At 42.1% G+C, this 21,887-nt stretch overlaps 1 protein-coding gene and 2 pseudogenes across 1 annotated transcript; 1 reads left to right on the forward strand and 2 right to left on the reverse strand.

The window, feature by feature from the left end:
• Window positions 1-370: 370 nt before the first annotated feature.
• Window positions 371-9,091, forward strand: LOC100433521 (WW domain-binding protein 11-like; annotated as a pseudogene).
• A 7,135-nt stretch (window positions 9,092-16,226) lies between these two features.
• LOC100433892 (hexokinase-2-like) lies at window positions 16,227-18,143 on the reverse strand (annotated as a pseudogene).
• On the reverse strand, window positions 17,954-19,633 carry LOC129052824 (hexokinase-2-like). The gene is made up of 2 exons (XM_054544183.2): window positions 19,526-19,633; window positions 17,954-18,977 (listed from the first exon to the last, which is right to left on the reverse strand). Exons 1-2 carry the CDS (start codon window positions 19,631-19,633, stop codon window positions 18,183-18,185), a joined length of 903 nt encoding a protein of 300 aa, XP_054400158.1. The 3' UTR covers window positions 17,954-18,182.
• Window positions 19,634-21,887: the final 2,254 nt, after the last annotated feature.

Below are 21,887 nucleotides of genomic sequence, written 5' to 3' on the forward strand. Positions count from 1 at the left end.
AAATTTTCAGAAACATATAACTTACTGGATCATGAAGATATTGAAAATCTGAATGGACCAATAATGAGCAAACAGATTGAAACAGTAATCAAAAACCTCACAGTAAAGGAAAGCCCAGAATGAATTGTCTTCACTGTCTTCACTGTTGAATTCTACCAAATATTTCAAGAAATAGCGTCACTAGGAGGCACGCGAGGTTTCAAGATGGTGGTGGCTGAGGGGTTGACCGAGAGGCCGAGTTGAAGGCTCTTAAGAAGTGAAAGAGGCCAGAAATCCCACCCTCCCTGCTTCTCGCAGTCCTGGGAGCACAGCAGAAGTGTTTTTCTTAATATTTTTTTAAATGAACCAGTAAACCATACAAATTGTGACCATGGAACGGAGATCTACATCATCAACCAAGAGTGGAAACTTTATGAACCCCATAGACCAAGCCCAAAAGGAAGCCCGGAAGAGAGAATTGAAGAAGAGCAAAAAACAGCACATAATGGTTCCAGCTGCAGTTTTAAGGATGAAGGATCCCAAACAGATTATCTGAGACATGGAGAAATTGGATGAAATGGAGTTTAACCCAGTGTAACAGCCACAATTAAATGAGAAAGTATTAAAAGACAAGCGTAAAAAGCTGCGTGAAACCTTTGGTATTCTACGACTCTATGAAAAAGAGAATCCAGATATTTACAAAGAACTGAGAAAGCTAGAAGTAGAGTATAAACAGAAGAGGGCTCAACTTAGCCAACATTTTGATGCCATCAAGAATGCTCTGCATGTGGAAATGGAGAGTATTCCCCTGTCAGATATGCCACATGTTCCTTCCAACATTTTGATCGAAGACATTCCACTTCCTGGTGCCCAGCCACCCTCCATCCTTAAGAAAACCTCAGCCTGTGGACGTCCAACTCGGGCAGTTTCTATCCTTGCTCTTCTTGGACATGGTGTTCCATGTTTGCCCCATGGCAGAAAACCTCTTTACCCTCTCTCTGGCCCACCTCCTCCTCAAGTCGTGCAGATGTACAGCCGTAAAGTGTGTTTCACCCTAGATCTCCCCCCACGTAGGCGAGATGAAGAAGACATGTTTTATAGTCCTGCACTTGCCCAGAGAGGTCATGATGATGATGTTTCTAGCACCAGTGAAGATGATGGCTATCCTGAGGACATGGATCAAGATAAGCATGATGAAAGTACTGATGACAGTGACACCGACGGATCAGATGGAGAAAGTGAGGGGGATGAATTTGTGCACCATGATGATGGTGAGAGAGACAACAATGAAGAAAAGAAGTCAGGTCCTAGTGTACAGTTTGCAAATATGCCTGGAAAATCAAGGAAGAAAAAGAAGAACATGAAGGAACTAACTCCTCTTCAAGCTATGATGCTTCATATGGCAGGTCAAGAAATCCCTGAGGAGTGATGGGCAGTAGAAGAATTTTCAGCGGACGGTGATGAAGATGATTCTGATGACTCTGAAGCAGAAAAGCAATCAGAAAAACAGAATAAAGAGGAATCTCATGCTGATGGCACATCCACTGCTTCTTCATAGCAGCAGGCTCCCCCGCGGTCTGCTCCTCCTTCTCAGATACAAGCACCTCCCATGCCAGGACCACCACCTCTTGGACCACCACCTGCTCTACCATTACGGCCTCTGGGCCACCTACGGGCCTTCCTCCTGGTCCACCTCCAGGAGCTCCTCCATTCCTGAGACCATCCAAAATGCCAGGACTCCAAGGGCCTTTACCCCAACTTTTACCTCTAGGACCACCATGAGGCTTGACCCCCTCTCCCTTTCCCAGGTCCAACTCCAGGTATGCCTCCTGGTCTCCCTCCTTGGGGACCCCCACCAAGAGTACCTCCAGGTATTCCCTCACCTTGTCCCGGCATGATGTGCCCACCTTTGGTGCCTCTATTTTGTGCCACCATTCACAATAGCAAAGACTTGGAACCAACCCAAATGTCCAGCAATGATAGACTGGATTAAGAAAATGTGGCACATATACACCATGGAATACTATGCAGCCATAAAAAATGATGAGTTCGTCTCCTTTGTAGGGACATGGATGAAGCTGGAAACCATCATTCTCAGCAAACTATTGCAAGGGCAAGAAACCAAACACCACATGTTCTCACTCATAGGTGGGAATTGAACAATGAGAACACATGGACACAGGAAGAGGAACATCACACACCGGGGCCTGTTGTGGGGTGGGGGGACAGGGGAGGGATAGCATTTGGAGATATACCTATTGTTAAATGAAGAATTAATGGGTGCAGCACACCAACGTGGCACATGTATACATATGTGACAAACCTGCACGTTGTGCACATGTACCCTAAAATTTAAAGTATAATACAAAATTAAAAAAAAAAAGAAAAAATATTCCTTATAAATATAGATGCAAAAATTCTCAACAAAATACTGGAAAACTAAATTCTACAGGACATTAAAAAGATCATACGCCATGATGAAAGGGACTTATCCCTGAGATGCAAGGATGATTCAACATATGTAAATCAATTGATGTGATATATCACATTAACATAATGAAGAACAAAAATCATATGATCACCTCAATAGATATGAAAAAAGCATTTAACAAAGTTGAATGTTATTTCATAATAAAAATACCCAACAAAACAGGTGTACAAGGAATGTACCTCAATATAATAAAAGGTGTATGTGAAAAGATAACTGTTAACATCACATCACATTTGACCTCTGTTATTGAAAATCGAATGAGGATGCCCACTCTCGCTACTTCTCTCCAACATAGCACTGAAAGCACTAGCCAGAGTAATTAGATAAGAAAAAATAAATAAAAGAAATGCAAATAACAAAGGAAGAAGTAAAATTATGTCTGTTTGTAGATGACATGATCCTAATTTGTAGAAACCCCAAAAACTCCAAAAGTATTATTAGAACTAATAAAAGAATTCAATAAAATTTCAGGATACAAAGTCAACATAAAATAAGCTACATTTATATACACTAACAATGAACCATCCTAAAAGAAAATTAAGAAAACAATTCCATTTACAATAGCATAAAAATGTAAAAATAATACTTATGAGTAAAGTCAACCAAGTTGCTAAAAGACTTATACACTGAAAACTACTGAACTTCAATGAAAGGAATTAAGGGGCACAAATAAATAGAAGGACATTTAATGTTAATGAATTAGAAGAATTAATATTGCTAAACTGCACATACTACCAAAAGTGATGTACAGATTCAATGCTATCCCTATCAAAATTCCAGTGGGTTTTATACAGTCCTAGAAACACCCTAAAATTCATGTGAAACCACAGAAGATTCAGAATATACAAAGTGATATTTAAAAAAAAAATAAAGATGGAAGCATCAGACTTTCTGATTTTAAAATATATTATAAAGTTACAATAATTAAAATAGTATGTTATTAACATAAAGACCAACATAGCTACCAATGGAAAAGGATAGAGAGCACAGAAATAGATCCCCACAGATGCAGTCAGCTGATCTGCAACAAGAGTGCCAAAAACATACAATGGGGAATGATGGTTTCCTTAAAAAAAATGGTGCTGGGATAACTGGATATCCACATGCAGAAGAGTGAAATTAGATTATTTTCTTTTATAATTTTATTTTAGGGTCAGAGATCCATGTGCAGGTTTGCTTTATAAGTAAACTGCACATCATGGTGATTTTCTGTACAGGTTATGTTGTCACCCAGGTAGTAAGCATACTAAACAACAGGTATTATGTTGATGCTCTCCCTCCTCCCAACCTTCACCCTCAAGTAGGCCCCAGTGTCTGTTGTTCCCCTCTTTGTGTCCACATGTTCTCATTGTTTAGCATTCACTTATAAGTGAGAACATGCATTATTTGGTTTTCTGTTCCTGTGTTACTTTGCACAGGATAATCACCGTCAACATCATCTATGTTACTGAAAAAAAAAAAACCACAGACACACATGATTTTGGTTTTTTATATGGATGTGTAATATTCCATGGTATATATGTACCACATTTCCTTTATCTTGTCTACCATTGCTGGGCATTTAGGTGGATTCTATGTCTTTGCTATTGTGAATAGTGCTGCAATGAAAATACACATGCATGTGTCTTTATGATACAATGATTTATATTATTTTGATATATACACAATAATTAGATTGCTGAGTGGAATGGTCATTCTATTTCAAATTCTTTGAGAAATCACCACATTGCTTTTAAAAATGGCTGAGCTAATTTATATTCCTGCCAACAGTGTATACGCATACCCTTTTCTCCACAACGTCACCAGCATCTGTTATTCTTTGACATTTTAATAATAAGCATTCTGACTGGTGTGAGCTGGAATCTCATTGTAGTTTGGATTTGCATTTCTCTAATGATTAGCAATGTTGAGTTTTTTTCATATGCTTCTTGGTTGCATGTATGTCTTTTAAGAAGTGTCTGTGGATGTACTTTGCCCATTTTTTAATGAAGTTTTTTTTACTTGTAAATTTGTTTAAGTTTCTTATAGATGCTAGATATTAGACCTTCGTCAGATGCATAGTTTGCAAAGATTTTCTCCCATCATTCCAGTTGTTTACTCTGTTAATAGTTTCTTTTGCTGTGCAGAAACTCTTTAGTTTAATTAGATCCCATTTGTCTATTTTTTGTTTCTGTTGCAATTGCTTTTGGTGTCTTTGTAATGAAATCTTTGTCAGGTCCTATGTCCAGAATGGTATTGCACAAGTTGTCTTCTAGGTTGTTCATAGTTTTAGGTTTTAAATTTAAGTCTTTAATCCATCTCGAGTTGACATTTTTATTTGATGTAAGAAAGGGTCCAGTTTCAATCTTCTGCATATGGCTAGCCAGTTATCCCAGCATCATTTATTGAATAGGGAGTCTTTTCACCCATTGCTTGTTTTTTGGCAGCTTTGTAGAAGATCACATAGTTGTAGGCATGTAACCTTGTTTCCAGGATCTCTATTCTGTTCCATTGTTCTGTGTGTCTGTTTTTGTACCAGTACCATTCTGGAGGGTTTTTTTTTGTTATTGTTGTCGGTTTGGTGTTTTTTTTTTTCTTTGTTTGTTTTTACTACAGCCTTGTAATATGATTAAAATTCAGGTAATGTGAGGCGTTCGGCTTTGTTCTTTTTGCTTAGAATTGCCTTGGCTATTCAAGATCTTTTTTTGTTTGTTTAGTATGAATTTTAAAACAGTTTTTTTTTAAGTTCTGTGTCATTGGTAGTTTGATAGAAATAGCACTGAATCTATAAATTGCTTTGGGCACTATGGCCATTTTAATGACATTGATTCTTTCTATCAATGAGCATGGAATGTTTTTCTTTTTGTTTGTTTCATCTCTGGTTTCCGTGAGCAGTGTTTTGCAATTCTCGTTGTACAGATCTTTCACCTCCCTGGTTAGCTGTATTTGTAGGTATTTTACTTCTTTTGTGGCAATTGTAAATGGGAGTTTGTTTCTGATTTGGCTCTTGGCTTGACTGTTGTTTTTGTACAGGAATGTTACTAATTTTTGTACATTGACTTCTGTATTCTGAAACTTTGCTGACATTGGTTACTATATCAGGGAGCTTGAGGGCTAAGACTTCAAGGTTTTCTAGATATAGAATCATGACTTCTACAAACAGGGTAGTTTGACTTCCTCTTTTCATATTGGGATGCCTTTTATTTCTTCGTCATACCTGATTTTTTTGGTCAGGAATTTCAGTACTATATTAAATAGGAATCGTTATAGAGGGCATATTTATAATGATCCAGCATTCAAGAGGAATGATTCCCGGTTTTGCCCATTCAGTATGATATTGGCTGTGGGTTTGTCATAGATGGCTCTTATTATTTTAAGGAATGTGCCTTCAATGCCTAGTTTGTTGAGAGTTTATAACATAAAGGGATGTTGAATTTTGTCAAAAGATTTATCTGAATCTATTGAGATAATAATATAATTTTCATTTTTAAGTCTGTTTATGTGAGAAATCACATTTCTTGATTTGCATATGTTGAACCAAACTTGCATATGTTCAACCAAACTTGCAGCCCAAGGATAAAACCTACTTGATCATGGTGAGTTTCCTTTTTGATGTGCTGAGGTATACAGTTTGTTAGTATTTTGTTAAGGATTTTTTTCTTTTTCTTTTATTGTAATTATTATTATTATTATTATTATTATTATTATACTTTAGGTTTTATGGTACATGTGCCCAATGTGCAGTAAGTTACATATGTATACATGTGCCATGCTGGTGCACTGCACCCACCAACTCGTCATCTAGCATTAGGTATATCTCCCAAGGCTATCCCTCCCCCCTCCCCCCACCCCACAACAGTCCCCAGAGTGTGATGTTCCCCTTCCTGTGTCCATGTGTTCTCATTGTTCAATTCCCACCTATGAGTGAGAATATGTGGTGTTTGGTTTTTTCTTCTTGTGATAGTTTACTGAGAATAATGACTTCCAATTTCATCCATGTCCCTACAAAGGACATGAACTCATCCTTTTTTATGGCTGCATAGTAATCCATGGTGTATATGTGCCACATTTTCTTAATCCAGTCTATCATTGTTGGACATTTGGGTTGGTTCCAAGTCTTTGCTATTGTGAATAATGCCGCAATAAACATACGTGTGCATGAGTCTTTATAGCAGCATGATTTATAGTCCTTTGGGTATATACCCAGTAATGGGATGGCTGGGTCGAATGGAACTTCTAGTTCTAGATCCCTGAGGAATCGCCACACTGACTTCCACAAGGGTTGAACTAGTTTACAGTCCCACCAACAGTGTAAAAGTGTTCCTATTTCTCCACATCCTCTCCAGCACCTGTTGTTTCCTGACTTTTTAATGATCGCCATTCTAACTGGTGTGAGATGGTATCTCATTGTGGTTTTGATTTGCATTTCTCTGATGGCCAGTGATGGTGAGCATTTTTTCATGTGTCTTTTGGCTGCATAAATGTCTTCTTTTGAGAAGTGTCTGTTCATGTCCTTCGCCCACTTTTTGATGGGGTTGTTTGTTTTTTTCTTGTAAATTTGTTGGAGTTCATTGTAGATTCTGGATATTAGCCCTTTGTCAGATGAGTAGGTTGTGAAAATTTTCTCCCATTTTGTAGGTTGCCTGTTCACTCTGATGGTAGTTTCCTTTGCTGTGCAGAAGCTCTTTAGTTTAATTAGATCCCATTTGTCAATTTTGGCTTTTGTTGCCATTGCTTTTGGTGTTTTAGACATGAAGTCCTTGCCCATGCCTATGTCCTGAATGGTATTGCCTAGGTTTTCTTCTAGGGTTTTTATGGTTTTAGGTCTAACATTTAAGTCTTTAATCCATCTTGAATTGATTTTTGTATAAGGTGTAAGGAAGGGATCCAGTTTCAGCTTTCTACATATGGCTAGCCAGTTTTCCCAGCACCATTTATTAAATAGGGAATCCTTTCCCCATTTCTTGTTTTTCTCAGGTTTGTCAAAGATCAGATGGTTGTAGATATGTGGCATTATTTCTGACGGCTCTGTTCTGTTCCATTGATCTATATCTCTGTTTTGGTACCAGTACCATGCTGTTTTGGTTACTGTAGCCTTGTAGTATAGTTTGAAGTCAGGTAGCGTGATGCCTCCAGCTTTGTTCTTTTGGCTTAGGATTGACTTGGTGATGCGGGCTCTTTTTTGGTTCCATATGAACTTTAAAGTAGTTTTTTCCAATTCTGTGAAGAAAGTCATTGGTAGCTTGATGGGGATGGCATTGAATCTGTAAATGACCTTGGGAAGGATGGCCATTTTCATGATATTGATTCTTCCTACCCATGAGCATGGAATGTTCTTCCATTTGTTTGTATCCTCTTTTATTTCCTTGAGCAGTGGTTTGTAGTTCTCCTTGAAGAGGTCTTTCACATCCCTTGTAAGTTGGATTCCTAGGTATTTTATTCTCTTTGAAGCAATTGTGAATGGGAGTTCACTCATGATTTGGCTCTCTGTTTGTCTGTTATTGATGTATAAGAATGCTTGTGATTTTTGTACATTGATTTTGTATCCTGAGACTTTGCTGAAGTTGCTTATCAGCTTAAGGAGATTTTGGGCTGAGACAATGGGGTTTTCTAGATATACTATCATGTCATCTGCAAACAGGGACAATTTGACTTCCTCTTTTCCTAATTGAATACCCTTGATTTCCTTCTCCTGCCTAATTGCCCTGGCCAGAACTTCCAACACTATGTTGAATAGAAGTGGCGAGAGAGGGCATCCCTGTCTTGTGCCAGTTTTCAAAGGGAATGCTTTCAGTTTTTGCCCATTCAGTATGATATTGGCTGTGGGTATGTCATAAATAGCTCTTATTATTTTGAGATACGTCCCATCAATTCCTAATTTATTGAGAGTTTTTAGCATGAAGGGTTGTTGAATTTTGTCAAAGGCCTTTTCTGCATCTATTGAGATAATCATGTGGTTTTTCTCTTTGGTTCTGTTTATATGCTGGATTACATTTATTGATTTGCGTATATTGAACCAGCCTTGCATCCCAGGGATGAAGCCCACTTGATCATGGTGGATAAGCTTTTTGATGTGCTGCTGGATTCTGTTTGCCAGTATTTTATTGAGGATTTTTGCATCAATGTTCATCAAGGATATTGGTCTAAAATTCTCTTTTTTTGTTGTGTCTCTGCCAGGCTTTGGTATCAGGATGATGCTGGCCTCATAAAATGAGTTAGGGAGGATTCCCTCTTTTTCTATTGATTGGAATAGTTTCAGAAGGAATGGTACCAGCTCCTCCTTGTACCTCTGGTAGAATTCGGCTGTGAACCCATCTGGTCCTGGACTTTTTTTGGTTGGTAAGCTATTGATTATTGCCATAATTTCAGCTCCTGTTATTGGTCTATTCAGAGATTGAACTTCTTCTTGGTTTAGTCTTGGGAGGGTGTATGTGTTGAGGAATTTATCCATTTCTTCTAGATTTTCTAGTTTATTTGCATAGAGGTGTTTGTAATATTCTCTGATGGTAGTTTGTATTTCTGTGGGATCAGTGGTGATATCCCCTTTATCATTTTTTATTGCATCTATTTGATTCTTCTCTCTTTTTTTCTTTATTAATCTTGCTAGCGGTCTATCAATTTTGTTGATCCTTTCAAAAAACCAGCTCCTGGATTCATTTATTTTTTGAAGGGTTTTTTGTGTCTCTATTTCCTTCAGTTCTGCTCTGATTTTAGTTATTTCTTGCCTTCTGCTAGCTTTTGAATGTGTTTGCTCTTGCTTTTCTAGTTCTTTTAATTGTGATGTTAGGGTGTCAATTTTGGATCTTTCCTGCTTTCTCTTGTGGGCATTTAGTGCTATAAATTTCCCTCTACACACTGCTTTGAATGCATCCCAGAGATTCTGGTATGTTGTGTCTTGGTTCTCATTGGTTTCAAAGAACATCTTTATTTCTGCCTTCATTTCGTTATGTACCCAGTAGTCATTCAGGAGCAGGTTGTTCAGTTTCCACGTAGTTGAGCGGTTTTGAGTGAGATTCTTAATCCTGAGTTCTAGCTTGATTGCACTGTGATCTGAGAGACAGTTTGTTACAATTTCTGTTCTTTTACATTTATTGAGGAGAGCTTTACTTCCAAGGATATGGTCAATTTTGGAATAGGTGTGGTGTGGTGCTGAAAAAAATGTATATTCTGTTGATTTGGGGTGGAGAGTTCTGTAGATGTCTATTAGGTCTGCTTGGTGCAGAGCTGAGTTCAATTCCTGGGTATCCTTGTTGACTTTCTGTCTCGATCTGTCTAATGTTGACAGTGGGTGTTAAAATCTCCCATTATTAATGTGTGGGAGTCTAAGTCTCTTTGTAGGTCACTCAGGACTTGCTTTATGAATCTGGGTGCTCCTCTATTGGGTGCATATATATTTAGGATAGTTAGCTCTTCTTGTTGAATTAATCCCTTTACCATTATGTAATGGCCTTCTTTGTCTCTTTTGATCTTTGTTGGTTTAAAGTCTGTTTTATCAGAGACTAGGATTGCAACCCCTGCCTTTTTTTGTTTTCCATTTGCTTGGTAGATCTTCCTCCATCCTTTTATTTTGAGCCTATGTGTGTCTCTGCACGTGAGATGGGTTTCCTGAATACAGCACACTGATGGGTCTTGAGTCTTTATCCAATTTGCCAGTCTGTGTCTTTTAATTGGACCATTTAGTCCATTTACATTTAAAGTTAATATTGTTATGTGTGAATTTGATCCTGTCATTATGATGTTAGCTCTATGTTTTGCTCGTTAGTTGATGCAGTCTCTTCCTAGTCTCAATGGTCTTTACATTTCGGTATGATTTTGCAGTGGCTGGTACCGGTTGTGCCTTTCCATGTTTAGCGCTTCCTTCAAGAGCTCTTTTAGGGCAGGCCTGGTGGTGACAAAATCTCTCAGCATTTGCTTGTCTGTAAAGGATTTTATTTCTCCTTCACTTATGAAGCTTAGTTTGGCAGGATATGAAATTCTGGGTTGAAAATTCTTTTCTTTAAGAATGTTCAATATTGGCCCCCACTCTCTTCTGGCTTGTAGGGTTTCTGCCGAGAGATCCGCTGTTAGTCTGATGGGCTTCCCTTTGATGGTAACCCGTCCTTTCTCTCTGGCTGCCCTTAACATTTTTTCCTTCATTTCAACTTTGGTGAATCTGACAATTATGTGTCTTGGAGTTGCTCTTCTCGAAGAGTATCTTTGTGGTGTTCTCTGTATTTCCTGAATCTGAATGTTGGCCTGCCTTGCTAGATTGGGGAAGTTCTCCTGGATAATATCCTGCAGAGTGTTTTCCAACTTGTTTCCATTCTCCCCATCACTTTCAGGTACACCAATCAGACGTAGATTTGGTCTTTTCACATAGTCCCACATTTCTTGGAGGCTTTGCTCGTTTCTTTTTATTCTTTTTTCTCTAAACTTCCCTTCTCGCTTCATTTCATTCATTTCATCTTCCAGGGCTGATACCCTTTCTTCCATTTGATCGCATCAGCTCCTGAGGCTTCTGCATTCTTCACGTAGTTCTCGAGCCTTGGTTTTCAGCTCCATCAGCTCCTTTAAGCACTTCTCTGTATTGGTTATTCTAGTTATACAGTCTTCTAAATTTTTTTCAAAGTTTTCAACTTCTTTGCCTTTGGATTGAATATCCTCCCGTAGCTCGGAGTAATTTGATCGTCTGAAGCCTTCTTCTCTCAGCTCGTCAAAGTCATTCTCCGTCCAGCTTTGTTCCGTTGCTGGTGAGGAACTGCATTCCTTTGGAGGAGGAGAGGTACTCTGGTTTTTAGAGTTTCCAGTTTTTCTGCTCTGTTTTTTCCCCATCTTTGTGGTTTTATCTACTTTTGGTCTTTGATGATGGTGATGTACAGATGGGTTTTTGGTGTGGATGTCCTTTCTGTTAGTTTTCCTTCTAACAGACAGAACCCTCAGCTGCAGGTCTGTTGGAGTACCTGGCCGGCCATGTGAGGTGTCAGTCTGCCCCTGCTGGGGGGTGCCTCCCAGTTAGGCTGCTCGGGGGTCAGGGGTCAGGGACCCACTTGAGGAGGCAGTCAGCCCGTTCTCAGATCTCCAGCTGCGTGCTGGGAGAACCACTGCTCTCCTCACAGCTGTCAGACAGGGACATTTAAGTCTGCAGAGGTTACTGCTGTCTTTTTGTTTGTCTGTGCCCTGCCCCCAGAGGTGGAGCCTACAGAGGCCGGCAGGCCTCCTTGAGCTGTGGTGGGCTCCACCCAGTTCAAGCTTCCAGGCTGCTTTGTTTACCTAAGCAAGCCTGGGCAATGGCGGGCGCCCCTCCCCCAGCCTCGCTGCCGACTTGCTGCTTGATCTCAGACTGCTGTGCTAGCAATCAGCGAGACTCCGTGGGCGTAGGACCCTCTGAGCCAGGTGCGGGCTATACTCTCCTGGGGCACCGTTTCCTAAGCCCGTCGGAAAAGCACAGTATTCGGGTGGGAGTGGCCCGATTTTCCAGGTGCCGTCTGTCACCTCTGGAAGGGGAACTCCCTGACCCCTTGCGCTTCCCGAGTGAGGCAATGCCTCACCCCTGCTTCGGCTGGCGCACGGTGCGCTCACCCACTGACCTGCGCCCACTGTCTGGCACTCCCTAGTGAGATGAACACGGTACCTTAGATGGAAATGCAGAAATCACCCGTCTTCTGCGTCGCTAGCGCTGGGAGCTGTAGACCGGAGCTGTTCCTATTCGGCCATCTTGGCTCCTCCCCCTTGTTAAGGATTTTTGCATCTACGTACTTTAAGGATATTGGCCGGAGTTTTGTTGTTGTTGTGTCTCTGCCAGGTTCTGGTATCAGGATGATGCTGGTCTCATAGAGTGTTTTGGGTAGGAGACCCTCCTCCTCAATTTTTTGGAATAGTTTCAATGGGAGTGGTATCAACTCTTTTTTATGTATCTGGTAGAATTAGGCTGTGAATTCATCTGGTCCTGGGCTTTTTTTTTTTTTTCAATTGGTAGATATTTCATTACTGATTTAATTTTGGAATTCATGATTGATCTGTTCAGTGATTCAATTTCTTTCTTGCTCAGTCTTAGGAGGATGTATGTGTCCAGGAATTTATACATTTCTTCTAGATTTTCTAGCTTTTGTGCATAAAGGTGTTTCTAGTAGTCTCTGAGTAGTTTTTTGTGTTTTTTTTTTTTGTTTTTTTTATGTGGGGTAGGTGGTAATGTCCCCTTTGTCATTTCTAATTGTGTTTATTTGGATTTTCTTTTTTTCTTATTAGTCTGGCTAGTGATCTATGTATTTTATTAATTTTTTAAAAGACCATCTCCTGGATTTGTTGATTTTATGAGTGGCTTTTCATGTCTCAATTTCCTTCAGCTCAGGTCTGATTTTGGTTATTTCTTTATTTCTTCTTGCTTTGAAGTTGGTTTGCTCTTGCTTCTCTAGTTCCTGTAGTTGTGATGTTATGTTGATAATTTGAAATGTTTCTAACTTTCTGGTGTGGGAATTTGGTGCTATAAACTTCCCTCTTTATGTGGCCTTTGCTATGTCCCAGAGATTCTGATATGTTGTATATTTGATCTCACTAGTTTCAAAGAACTTCTTGATTTCTGCCTTAATTTCATTATTTACCCAAAAGTCCTTCAGGAGCAGGTTGTTTAATTTCCATGTAAATACATGGTTTTCAGCAATTTTCTTACTGTTGAATTCTATTTTTGTTGCACTGTGGTCTGAGAGTGTGGTTATTATGGTGTAAGCTTTTTTTTCTTAATTTTCTGAGTGTTGTTTGAGGTCACATTGAGTGGTTGATTTTAGAGTATGTACCATGTGGTTATGACAAAAAATGTATTTTCTGTTGTTTGGGGGTGGAGTGTTCTGTAAATGTCTGTTAATTTCATTTGGTCAAGTGTTGAGTATAGGCCCTGAATATTTTTGTTAATTTTTTGCCTCCATGATCTTTCTCATACTGTCAGTGGGGGTGTTGAAGTCTCTCACTATTATTGTGTTGGAATCTAAGTCTCTTTACAGGTCTCCAAGAACTTGCCTTATGAAGCTCGTTGCTCCTGTGTTGGGTGCTTACATATTTAGAATAGTTAGGTCTTCTTGGTGAATTGAACCCTTTACCATTATGTAATGCTCTTCTTTGTCTTGTTTGGTCTTTGTTTGTTTAAAGTCTGTTTTGTCTGAAATTAAGAAAGCAACGTCTGCTTCCTTCTGTTTTCCATTTGCATGATAGATTATTCTCCTTTTTTAAATTTGAGCCTATGTATGTCATTGCATGTGAGATGGTTCTCTTTAAGACAGAATACATTTGGGTCTAACTTCTTTAGCTTGACATTATGTGCCTTTTAACTGGGGTGCTTAATCTGTTTACATTCAAGGTTAGTATTGACGTGTGGATTTTATCATGACATCATGTTTTTTTATTTATTTTGGAAAATGTTAAAATTTATTAATATAGTTAACATCACATAGTTAATTAAACTAGTTATGTATTGTACATAATGACAACATCTTCACTAGACTGAGTGCTCAAGGATTTGAGATGATTCGCTATTCATAATCCCCCGAAGATTGAGATCCACTGTATTTACACAAAGCAAAGCCATGTCAGCAAGGGACTGTCAACCTGATTCTGAGAACACAAACATTCAAAATTTATTTTCTAGTGTTCCTTTTTGGAAACCAACAACACATCTTTAATACCTACATACACACACAAATCTCTACGTTTTTTTAAAAACGTGTAACTTCATAGATAGTACCTAATCTTCAAGCTTAAAATTTAAGTTAAAATTAATCTCTATTTTGTGGGCACCTTTTAGTGAACTAAAATCTACTTGAAAGCTTTTAGCTTTTGTGTAGCAGGAGACACCCACATTTTGGGTCAATTAGTGCAGATGAGAGCAGCAGAAGAGCTACACCAGACAGCAAAGCGAGACTAGAGCAAACGAGAAGGACCAGCCCCTCGCCCCTGTGGGCTCCCAGGAGGAGCTGGGCCATTTTCACCTAATTACACCCAACTTTGCTTAAAAGTCGTATAATCAGACACTATTCTCAGCACAAGTTTGATAAATATATAAAAACCGAGTGCAATTTCATCGTGAGTTTCTTTCCATTCTGATCCTTGTATCCAATTCAATAGTTACATCTCTTTTTATTATATAGTATCCAGGTTTAATGTCTGTGCTTGTGTGTATTTTAGGGCAGAGGTGGGCTTTCAGATTCAGAATCAACTGCACTCTTGAGAAGTAGGGATGGAAGTTTTTAAGCCACTCTCATCCCTCCCAATAGTTTGAAATAAATATTGTGTATTAAAAAAAAAAAACACACAAAAACAGGTCAGCAGACCAATGCCAGCTCAGCCTAGGGAAGCACATGGACAACAATTCTTGTAAAACATTTAAAATACAAACCCAAGATGAAACTTGCTGGGAGGGCACAAATACACCAAAAATGTTGTCCCTGAGGTTTTATTTGGTTGTTTAATCTGTTTTGGTTTGTTGTTGAGGATTAGATACAATTTAAAAAAAGAAACTTTGGTGACTTCCTTTGTCTTGTCAGGAAGCTTTAAAATACTACTGACTACTACTGACCCTAAGAATAAAGATTTCTAAGCCATGAGTCCATTTGAAACAATTCCTTTGGTTTCCTTTGCTTAACATCCCATGGAATATTGCCCCAAGAAAATCTCTAGATGGAGGAGCCAATTGCTGTGGTCTCTTCAGTCTATTGGCTCCGCCTCCATCTCTGTCCCTGCCTTCCACACACTTCCAAGACCACAGGGGAATGAGGAGCCAGAAGCAACCACTTTGCCATTCACTCACCCTGAAGAGGCTTCTTTTCTCTTCCCACAGGCGAATGAGGTATTTCTATGACTAGTCAGTATCTTCCTCTTCTGCCCTTTAATTACACTGAGGCCAATTCTGACAAGACTTGCATATCTGTGTACGTAACAAATTAACATATAAATACATTCCGTACAACTGACCATTACATGTCAAGATGAAGAAGCAGATCTACTTCAAGAATTAAATACAATTTCAAATATAAATTAAAACGAAAATACAGTGTTTCCACTTTTGCAGGAAAAATTTGTAAAACAAACTAAAAACTCCCCCTTCCCCAAAGGTCTATTGCTCGTGGATAACATGTGCACCCCACTGAGGTACAACAGCTGGCCCGACTGCAGGATGCATCAACTCCTGGCTTTGGTTTCATTGCCCAGACTTGGGATTCCTTGATTCCAGGAATAGCAAATGCTGGAATCCACAGGGCAAATGCTTGTAGATGAGGTTAAAGAGGGGCTGCTGCATGGATATCCATGGATTTCCCCCCATTGTCGCCCTTCACCCCTCCCCACGTCTGCCTGTAGGACAAGCAGGCTCACATCCTCAGTGGAGACCTCGCAGATCTCTGACAGGAGAATCAGTAACAACGTCAGTGCTGGGGGATGCACCCCACCTAGAAATGTCACGTTCAGGCTCCAAGGTGAAGCAACCATATCTTCATTAGTGTCCCCATCCTGTAGAATTATACAGGGACATGGAATTTGGCAAGGGGGATTACTAAGGGTGACAATTTTCATGTTTTAAGAGAACCAATGGGAATGGTCGTGACACATGTGAACAAATCCTTATTTGGAACTGTATTTATCTTAATAGGGCCAAGCTCGGCCACCAAGCTCTACGATGAGATGCAGAGACAAAACCCAGTCCAGTGGGGTCCTCTCTGCCAAGGAAAAGCCAAGGGGTCTGTCTCTGACACAAAGGGATGACACCTTATAATTTAAAACAGGGAAGAGGGAGAGAAAGAGGAAGTCCCTTCCGATTTCAGGGATTCTGTCGCTGTCCAGCCTCACGGATGTGGCAGGACACAGCAGTGATGAGAAGCGCCCCCTTCCCACTGTCATCCTCTGACTGCAGGAAAGACACATCACATTTCGGAGCCAGGTCCTTCACTGTCTCATGCATGACTTTGGCAAAGTGAGGATGTAGCTTGTAGAGGGTCCCATCCACACCCGCTGTCACTTTGAGAGCGTCCAGCCCACGGTTTTCTCGTATCTTGTCCATCACAGCGGCCATGCCTGCGCCACAGAGCTGGGCTGCCCCCCGGGCCACCAAGGTGCACACCTCCTTAACAATGATGCTGTCGTCACAGGTGCTCTAAAGCCCTAAGTGTTGCAGAATGGCACGGACTTGCAGCAGGGCCAGGCAGTCACTCTCAATCTGAGACAAGAACTTGGTTTCAAAGATGCCCCTTGTCTTGAGTAGCTCTGAGATGTGGCCTCGGAAAAGCAGCCCACGCTTGGTGAAATCGATGAGAATGTTACCGACAGTCTCACCCAGGTACATTCCATTAATCATTTTCTCGAACTTCTGCTTGCCGGGGTTGAGTGAAAGCTCATCCACAGCCACATCAAATTCTGTGCGGAAGTCATCTAGGCATCCATTGTCCCCAAAGGCCCCCCATTCCATGTTCACACACATCCGCCCCTCTTCTCTTTCCACCAGTTCCACATTGTGCATCTCTTCCATGTAGCAGGCATTGCTGCCCATGCCAACGATGAGGCCAGCTTCACAGTGAGGGTCTTCAAAGCCACAGGTCATCATAGTTCTGACTGTGTCGTTCACCACAGCAATCACATCCAGGTCAAACTCCTCTCGCCGGTGGATCACTTCCTTCAGCAGGGTCACCACGTCCTCGCCCTCGCAGCCAGATTCCTTGAAGCCTTTTGTCCACTAGAGGAGAATGCTCTCGTCCAGGCTGTTCTGCTGGCAGGGGAAGGAGAAGGTAAAACCCAGAGGCAGGGACACGCCCTTCATGCCCATGTACTCGAGGAAGTCCATGATGCACTGGACAATGTGGTCAAAGAGCTCGTCCCCAGTGCCATGCATGACCTCCTACGGGATGGCGTAGATCTTGTTGTGCATCTCCACTCCACCCCACTTCCCATTCCGAACACAGACCAGCAGGACCCGGAAATTTGTTCCTCCAAGGTCCAAGGCCAAGAAGTCCCTTTTCTCTGTGCCGTCAGGGGTGGCACACACGTAGGTGGGCAGCATCTTGACAGGGGCACTGGCGTGAGTCTCCTTGCTCAGACCTCGCTCCATTTCTACCTTCATCCTCCTCTTGACCTCCAACAGCTGGTCATGGCTCAGCTGCAGAGGCTCTAGTGTCTTCTGGCGGGCACGGTGTTGATCGGCCAGCCGGTAAGCCACTGCTGTCACCATGGCTGCACCTTTGCCACTGCCATCCTCGGAGCGGAGGAAGCAGACATAGCAGTCGGGCACCAGCCGCCACACGGTCTTATGTAGACGCTTGGCAAAATGGGGGTGTTTCTTGTAGACGGAGCCGTCGACCCCAATAGTAGAGCGAAGCTGCTCCTCGCCTGTGTTCTCCTTGATGCGCTGCGGCACGGCAGCCAGGGTGGCTGTGCACAGGCTGGCAGAGTGTGTGGACACGATCTGGCAGATCCGGTGAGTGGCCACGCAGTCCTCCTGAGTTGGGTCCATGCCCAACCGCATCAGGACCTCACGGGCCTTCCGGATGCCATCCTTCTCCCCTTCAGTGTCTGAGATTTCTTTGGTCTCAAAGCGACCGGTGTTGAGAAGCTCTGGGCTGAGCTTCCCCCTAAAGAGCAGCTCCTCCTTGGCCATCTTCACCAGGAGAAACCTCACCAGCTCCCCCATGTACATCCCACTGATCATCTTCTCAAACAGTTGCTTCCCCAGGTTCAGTAAGCCCATGTCAATCTCCTGGTCAAACTCAGTGCAAATGTCATTGAGCTAGCCATCGTCCCCGAAGGCCCCCCACTCCATATTGATACACATCTGCCCCTCATCGCCTTCCACCATGTCGATGTGGCGCATCTCTTCCATGTAGCAGGCGTTGCTGCCCGTGCCCACAATGAGACCAATTTCACAGTTGTGGTCATCATAACCACAGGTCATCATGGTCCCAACTGTGTCATTCACCACAGCCACAATGTCGATATCAAAGTCCCCTCTCCTCTGGATGGCCTTCCGGATCAGAGCCACAACGTCTCTGCCTTCCACTCCACTGGACTTGAATCCCTTGGTCCATGAGACCAGGAAACTCTCGTCTAGTTTAGTCTGGCGGCAGGGGAACGAGAAGGTAAAACCCAATGGGAGCTTCTTGTCTTTGATTTGTAGCTTATCCATGAAGTTAGCCAGGCATTCGTCAACGTGGTCAAACAGCTGGGTGTCACTGCCTCGCATGATGTCCTCGGGGATGGCATAGATCTGGTTCTCCATCTCCACCTTCTGGAGCCCATTGTCCGTTACTTTCACCCAAAGCACACGGAAGTTGGTCCCTCCAAGGTCCAGAGCCAGGAACTCTCCGTGTTCTGTCCCATCTGAAGTGGACCTCACAAAGGTGGGCAGCATCTTCACTGCTGCAGTGGGGTGAGTGGTGGATCCAAGCCCTTTCTCTATCTCCTTGCGGAACCGCTTAGAGATCTCCAAGAGGGTCTCATCAGAGAGGCGCATGTGGTAGAGATACTGGTCAACCTTCTGCACTTGGTCATGGTTGAGCTCCGTGAAGAAGTAGGCAAGCCAACTCTACAACAGCCATTTAAGGAGGATTAAACATATTTGTTCTGTTATATATATACATTAACTGTGTTATATATGTGTATATATATACTATTTGTTATAAAATTAAAACACACAATTTATAATAATCCTTATTAACTTATAAATTGACATACCAGCAAATAAATAAATTGTAAAAAAAAAAAAAAAAAAAAAGAAGTAGGCAAGCAAATGCTAGGCAATCATCCTGCCGCGGCCCGACGGCGCAGAGTTGGGAAACCGAGGCGGGGGCGCGAGCCGGGAGGCGGGTGGCGCGATCCGACTGCTTTGTGCTGGGGCTCGGCTGCCGGGCCGGGAGCTGGGAGTCCGGACGGCGCACAAAGAAGGCTAACGGCGAGGGTGCGCCCGGCTGGCGGAGGGCGCGGGTCTCCAGAGACGTGATTTTGGCGTCACAACTGCTAGAAAGCGCCTCAGTTCTCTCCCGGCGACGTGTTCGGTTGTCCCACGTCAAGGCGCTAACTTCGGCCACAGGATCACTGAGGCTCAACTTGAGAAGAATCTCAGCCCGGCTCCACTCGGGCAGTGGGACCTCTCCGGTTCACAGGCGCGTGGCTCCGGCCCGCGAATTTTCTTAGCTGGATGACACGATGTTGCCAGCGGCAGCCCGGGACTCCTGCCGACATCGTGTTTTTAGCTGGTTATTATGCAAACTTGTTTGTGTGGTTGCTTTATACTGTCACCGGCCTGTATACTTGTGTGTTTTTGTGGTCCTGGTAACATTCTTTTCTTTCCATATTTAGCACTCCTTTCAGGACCTCTCGTAAGGCAGGTCTGGTGTTAACTTATTCCCTCAGCACTTGTTTATCTGAAAAAGATCTTATTTGTTCTTTACATATGAAGGTTAGTTTGGCCGGATATGAAATTCTTGATTGGAAATTCTTTTCCTTAAGAATGCTGATTATTGGCCCCCAATTTCTTCTGGCTTATAGAGTTTCTGCTGAAAGTTCTGCTGTTAGCCTTTGGGGTTCCCTTTGTGGGTGACCTGCCCCTTTTCTCTATCTGCCTTTAACATTTTTTTCTTTCATTTTGTCCCTGGAGAGTCTAATAATTTTGTGTCTTTGAGATGGTCTTCTTATGTAGTATCTTGCAAGGGTTTTCTGCCTTTCCTTAATTTGAATGTTGACCCTTTAGTGAGGTTGGAAAAGTTTTCTTGGACAATATTCTGAGATATGTTTTCCAGGATGCTTACTTTCTCTGCATCTCTTCCAGGGACACAAGTGGGTTATAGATTTGATTTCTTTACATAATCTCATATTTCTCAGAGGTTTTGTTCATCTTTTTTATTCTTTTGTTTTTAGTCTTACTGAATTATTTTAGATAGCTAGTCTTTGAGCCCTGATATTCTTTCCTCAGCTTGGTCTATCCTACTGTAAATACTTGTGATTACATTATGAAATTCTTGTAGTGTGTTTTTCAATTCTATCAGATTTATTTGGTTCTTTTTAATAATGACCTCTTTGTCTACCAGCTTACTTTTTATTTTATTGTAACTCTTAGATTCCTTGGATTGGGTGTTCACTCCTGAGTTTTGATGATCTTCATTTACTATCTATATTCTGAATTCTAGTTCTGTCATTTTAGCCATTTCAGCCAGGTAAGAAGTCTTTCTTGGGAAATGGTGCAGTCATTTGGAGGAAAGTAGTCACTCTGACTTTTTTAATTGTCAGAGTTATTGTGCTGGTTCTTTCTCATCTGTGTGGGCTGTTGTTCTTTTAACTGTGGTGTAATTTGAGTACAGGCAGTAGACTTCTTTTTAGGATGTATTCAGAGAGCTGAAGCTTTGTGCAGGGTCTTTATTTGTAGGTGAATTCTTGTCCTTGGTTTCATAGAGTATATTCGCAAAGTATTTTGGTGTAGAAGCTTTGGTCTTCAATCTAGTAGACTGTGCTTAAGCAAAATGGCCAGTATGCAGCCTCTTGCTCAATCACATGGCTTATCTGTGTTTTTTCACAATTGCAATCATGGTCCTTCTTAGTGCTCTGAAAATTTTATTCCTTTCCCACTTGAGTACTGGCTGCAGATCTTGGCTTGGCACTCCCAGGCTGCACACTGCAGCTCTGGGGTGAGCTCAGGCTTTATGTTCCCTCCCCACCTTGGGGGCAGCAAGGGAAGGGACCATAGCAGTGGGTGTTACAGAGGTTCACTTGTCTCATGGAGCTTTACCCCACAGAGATGCGGAGCTGCTATCAATTAATGTGATTGGAGTGGCTGTACTGTGGTCTCAAGCCAGGGGGAGGGGGTGCTGCTTGGTAACAACTGGGGGTGAGTGGATCACAAGGGAAGAAGATTGGCTTCTTCTCCCTCTGCAGCTTTCTGGAGGTGTGGTTAAAGCCCTCAGAGTATTTTCTCCTTTCCCAATCCAAGGGGAGCAAGGGCAGTATCATTGCAATGGCAGTGGGAGAGGAGCTTTCGGATGGCTCTGGGAGTTTCACCGAAGAGAAATGTGGAGATGCTGTTACTGGGTATGTTCATCCAGGGGACAGGGTGACTGCACTGCTGTGCTGAGCTTGGAGCTCTGCTTTTTGAGGAGCAGAGGTCAATAACTCACAGGCAGAAGAGACTGAGCTCCTCTCTCTATGTGATTGTGGCATGCTGGGAGCATGTGTGAAGTCCTTAGGCTCTTTGTTTCTTTCCTTACACTGAGGACAGCAGGGACAGAACCACTGCTGTGACAGTGGCAGAGGGGATGTTGGTTGCCTCTGGAAGATCTTCCCCAGGGAAACTCAGTGCCACTACCTGTAGGTGTGCTCAGCTGTGGGTGGGGCAGCTAAATTGAGGTCCTGAGCTAGGGCCCTGCCTGGTGAAAAGTGAAGTTGGGGGCGCACAAGGGAAAGGGACTGGATACCTCTCCATATCATGACTTCAGTGTGCTGGACA

The sequence above is a fragment of the Pongo abelii genome, chromosome X (assembly GCF_028885655.2).
Source record: "Pongo abelii isolate AG06213 chromosome X, NHGRI_mPonAbe1-v2.0_pri, whole genome shotgun sequence".
NCBI lineage: Eukaryota > Metazoa > Chordata > Mammalia > Primates > Hominidae > Pongo > Pongo abelii.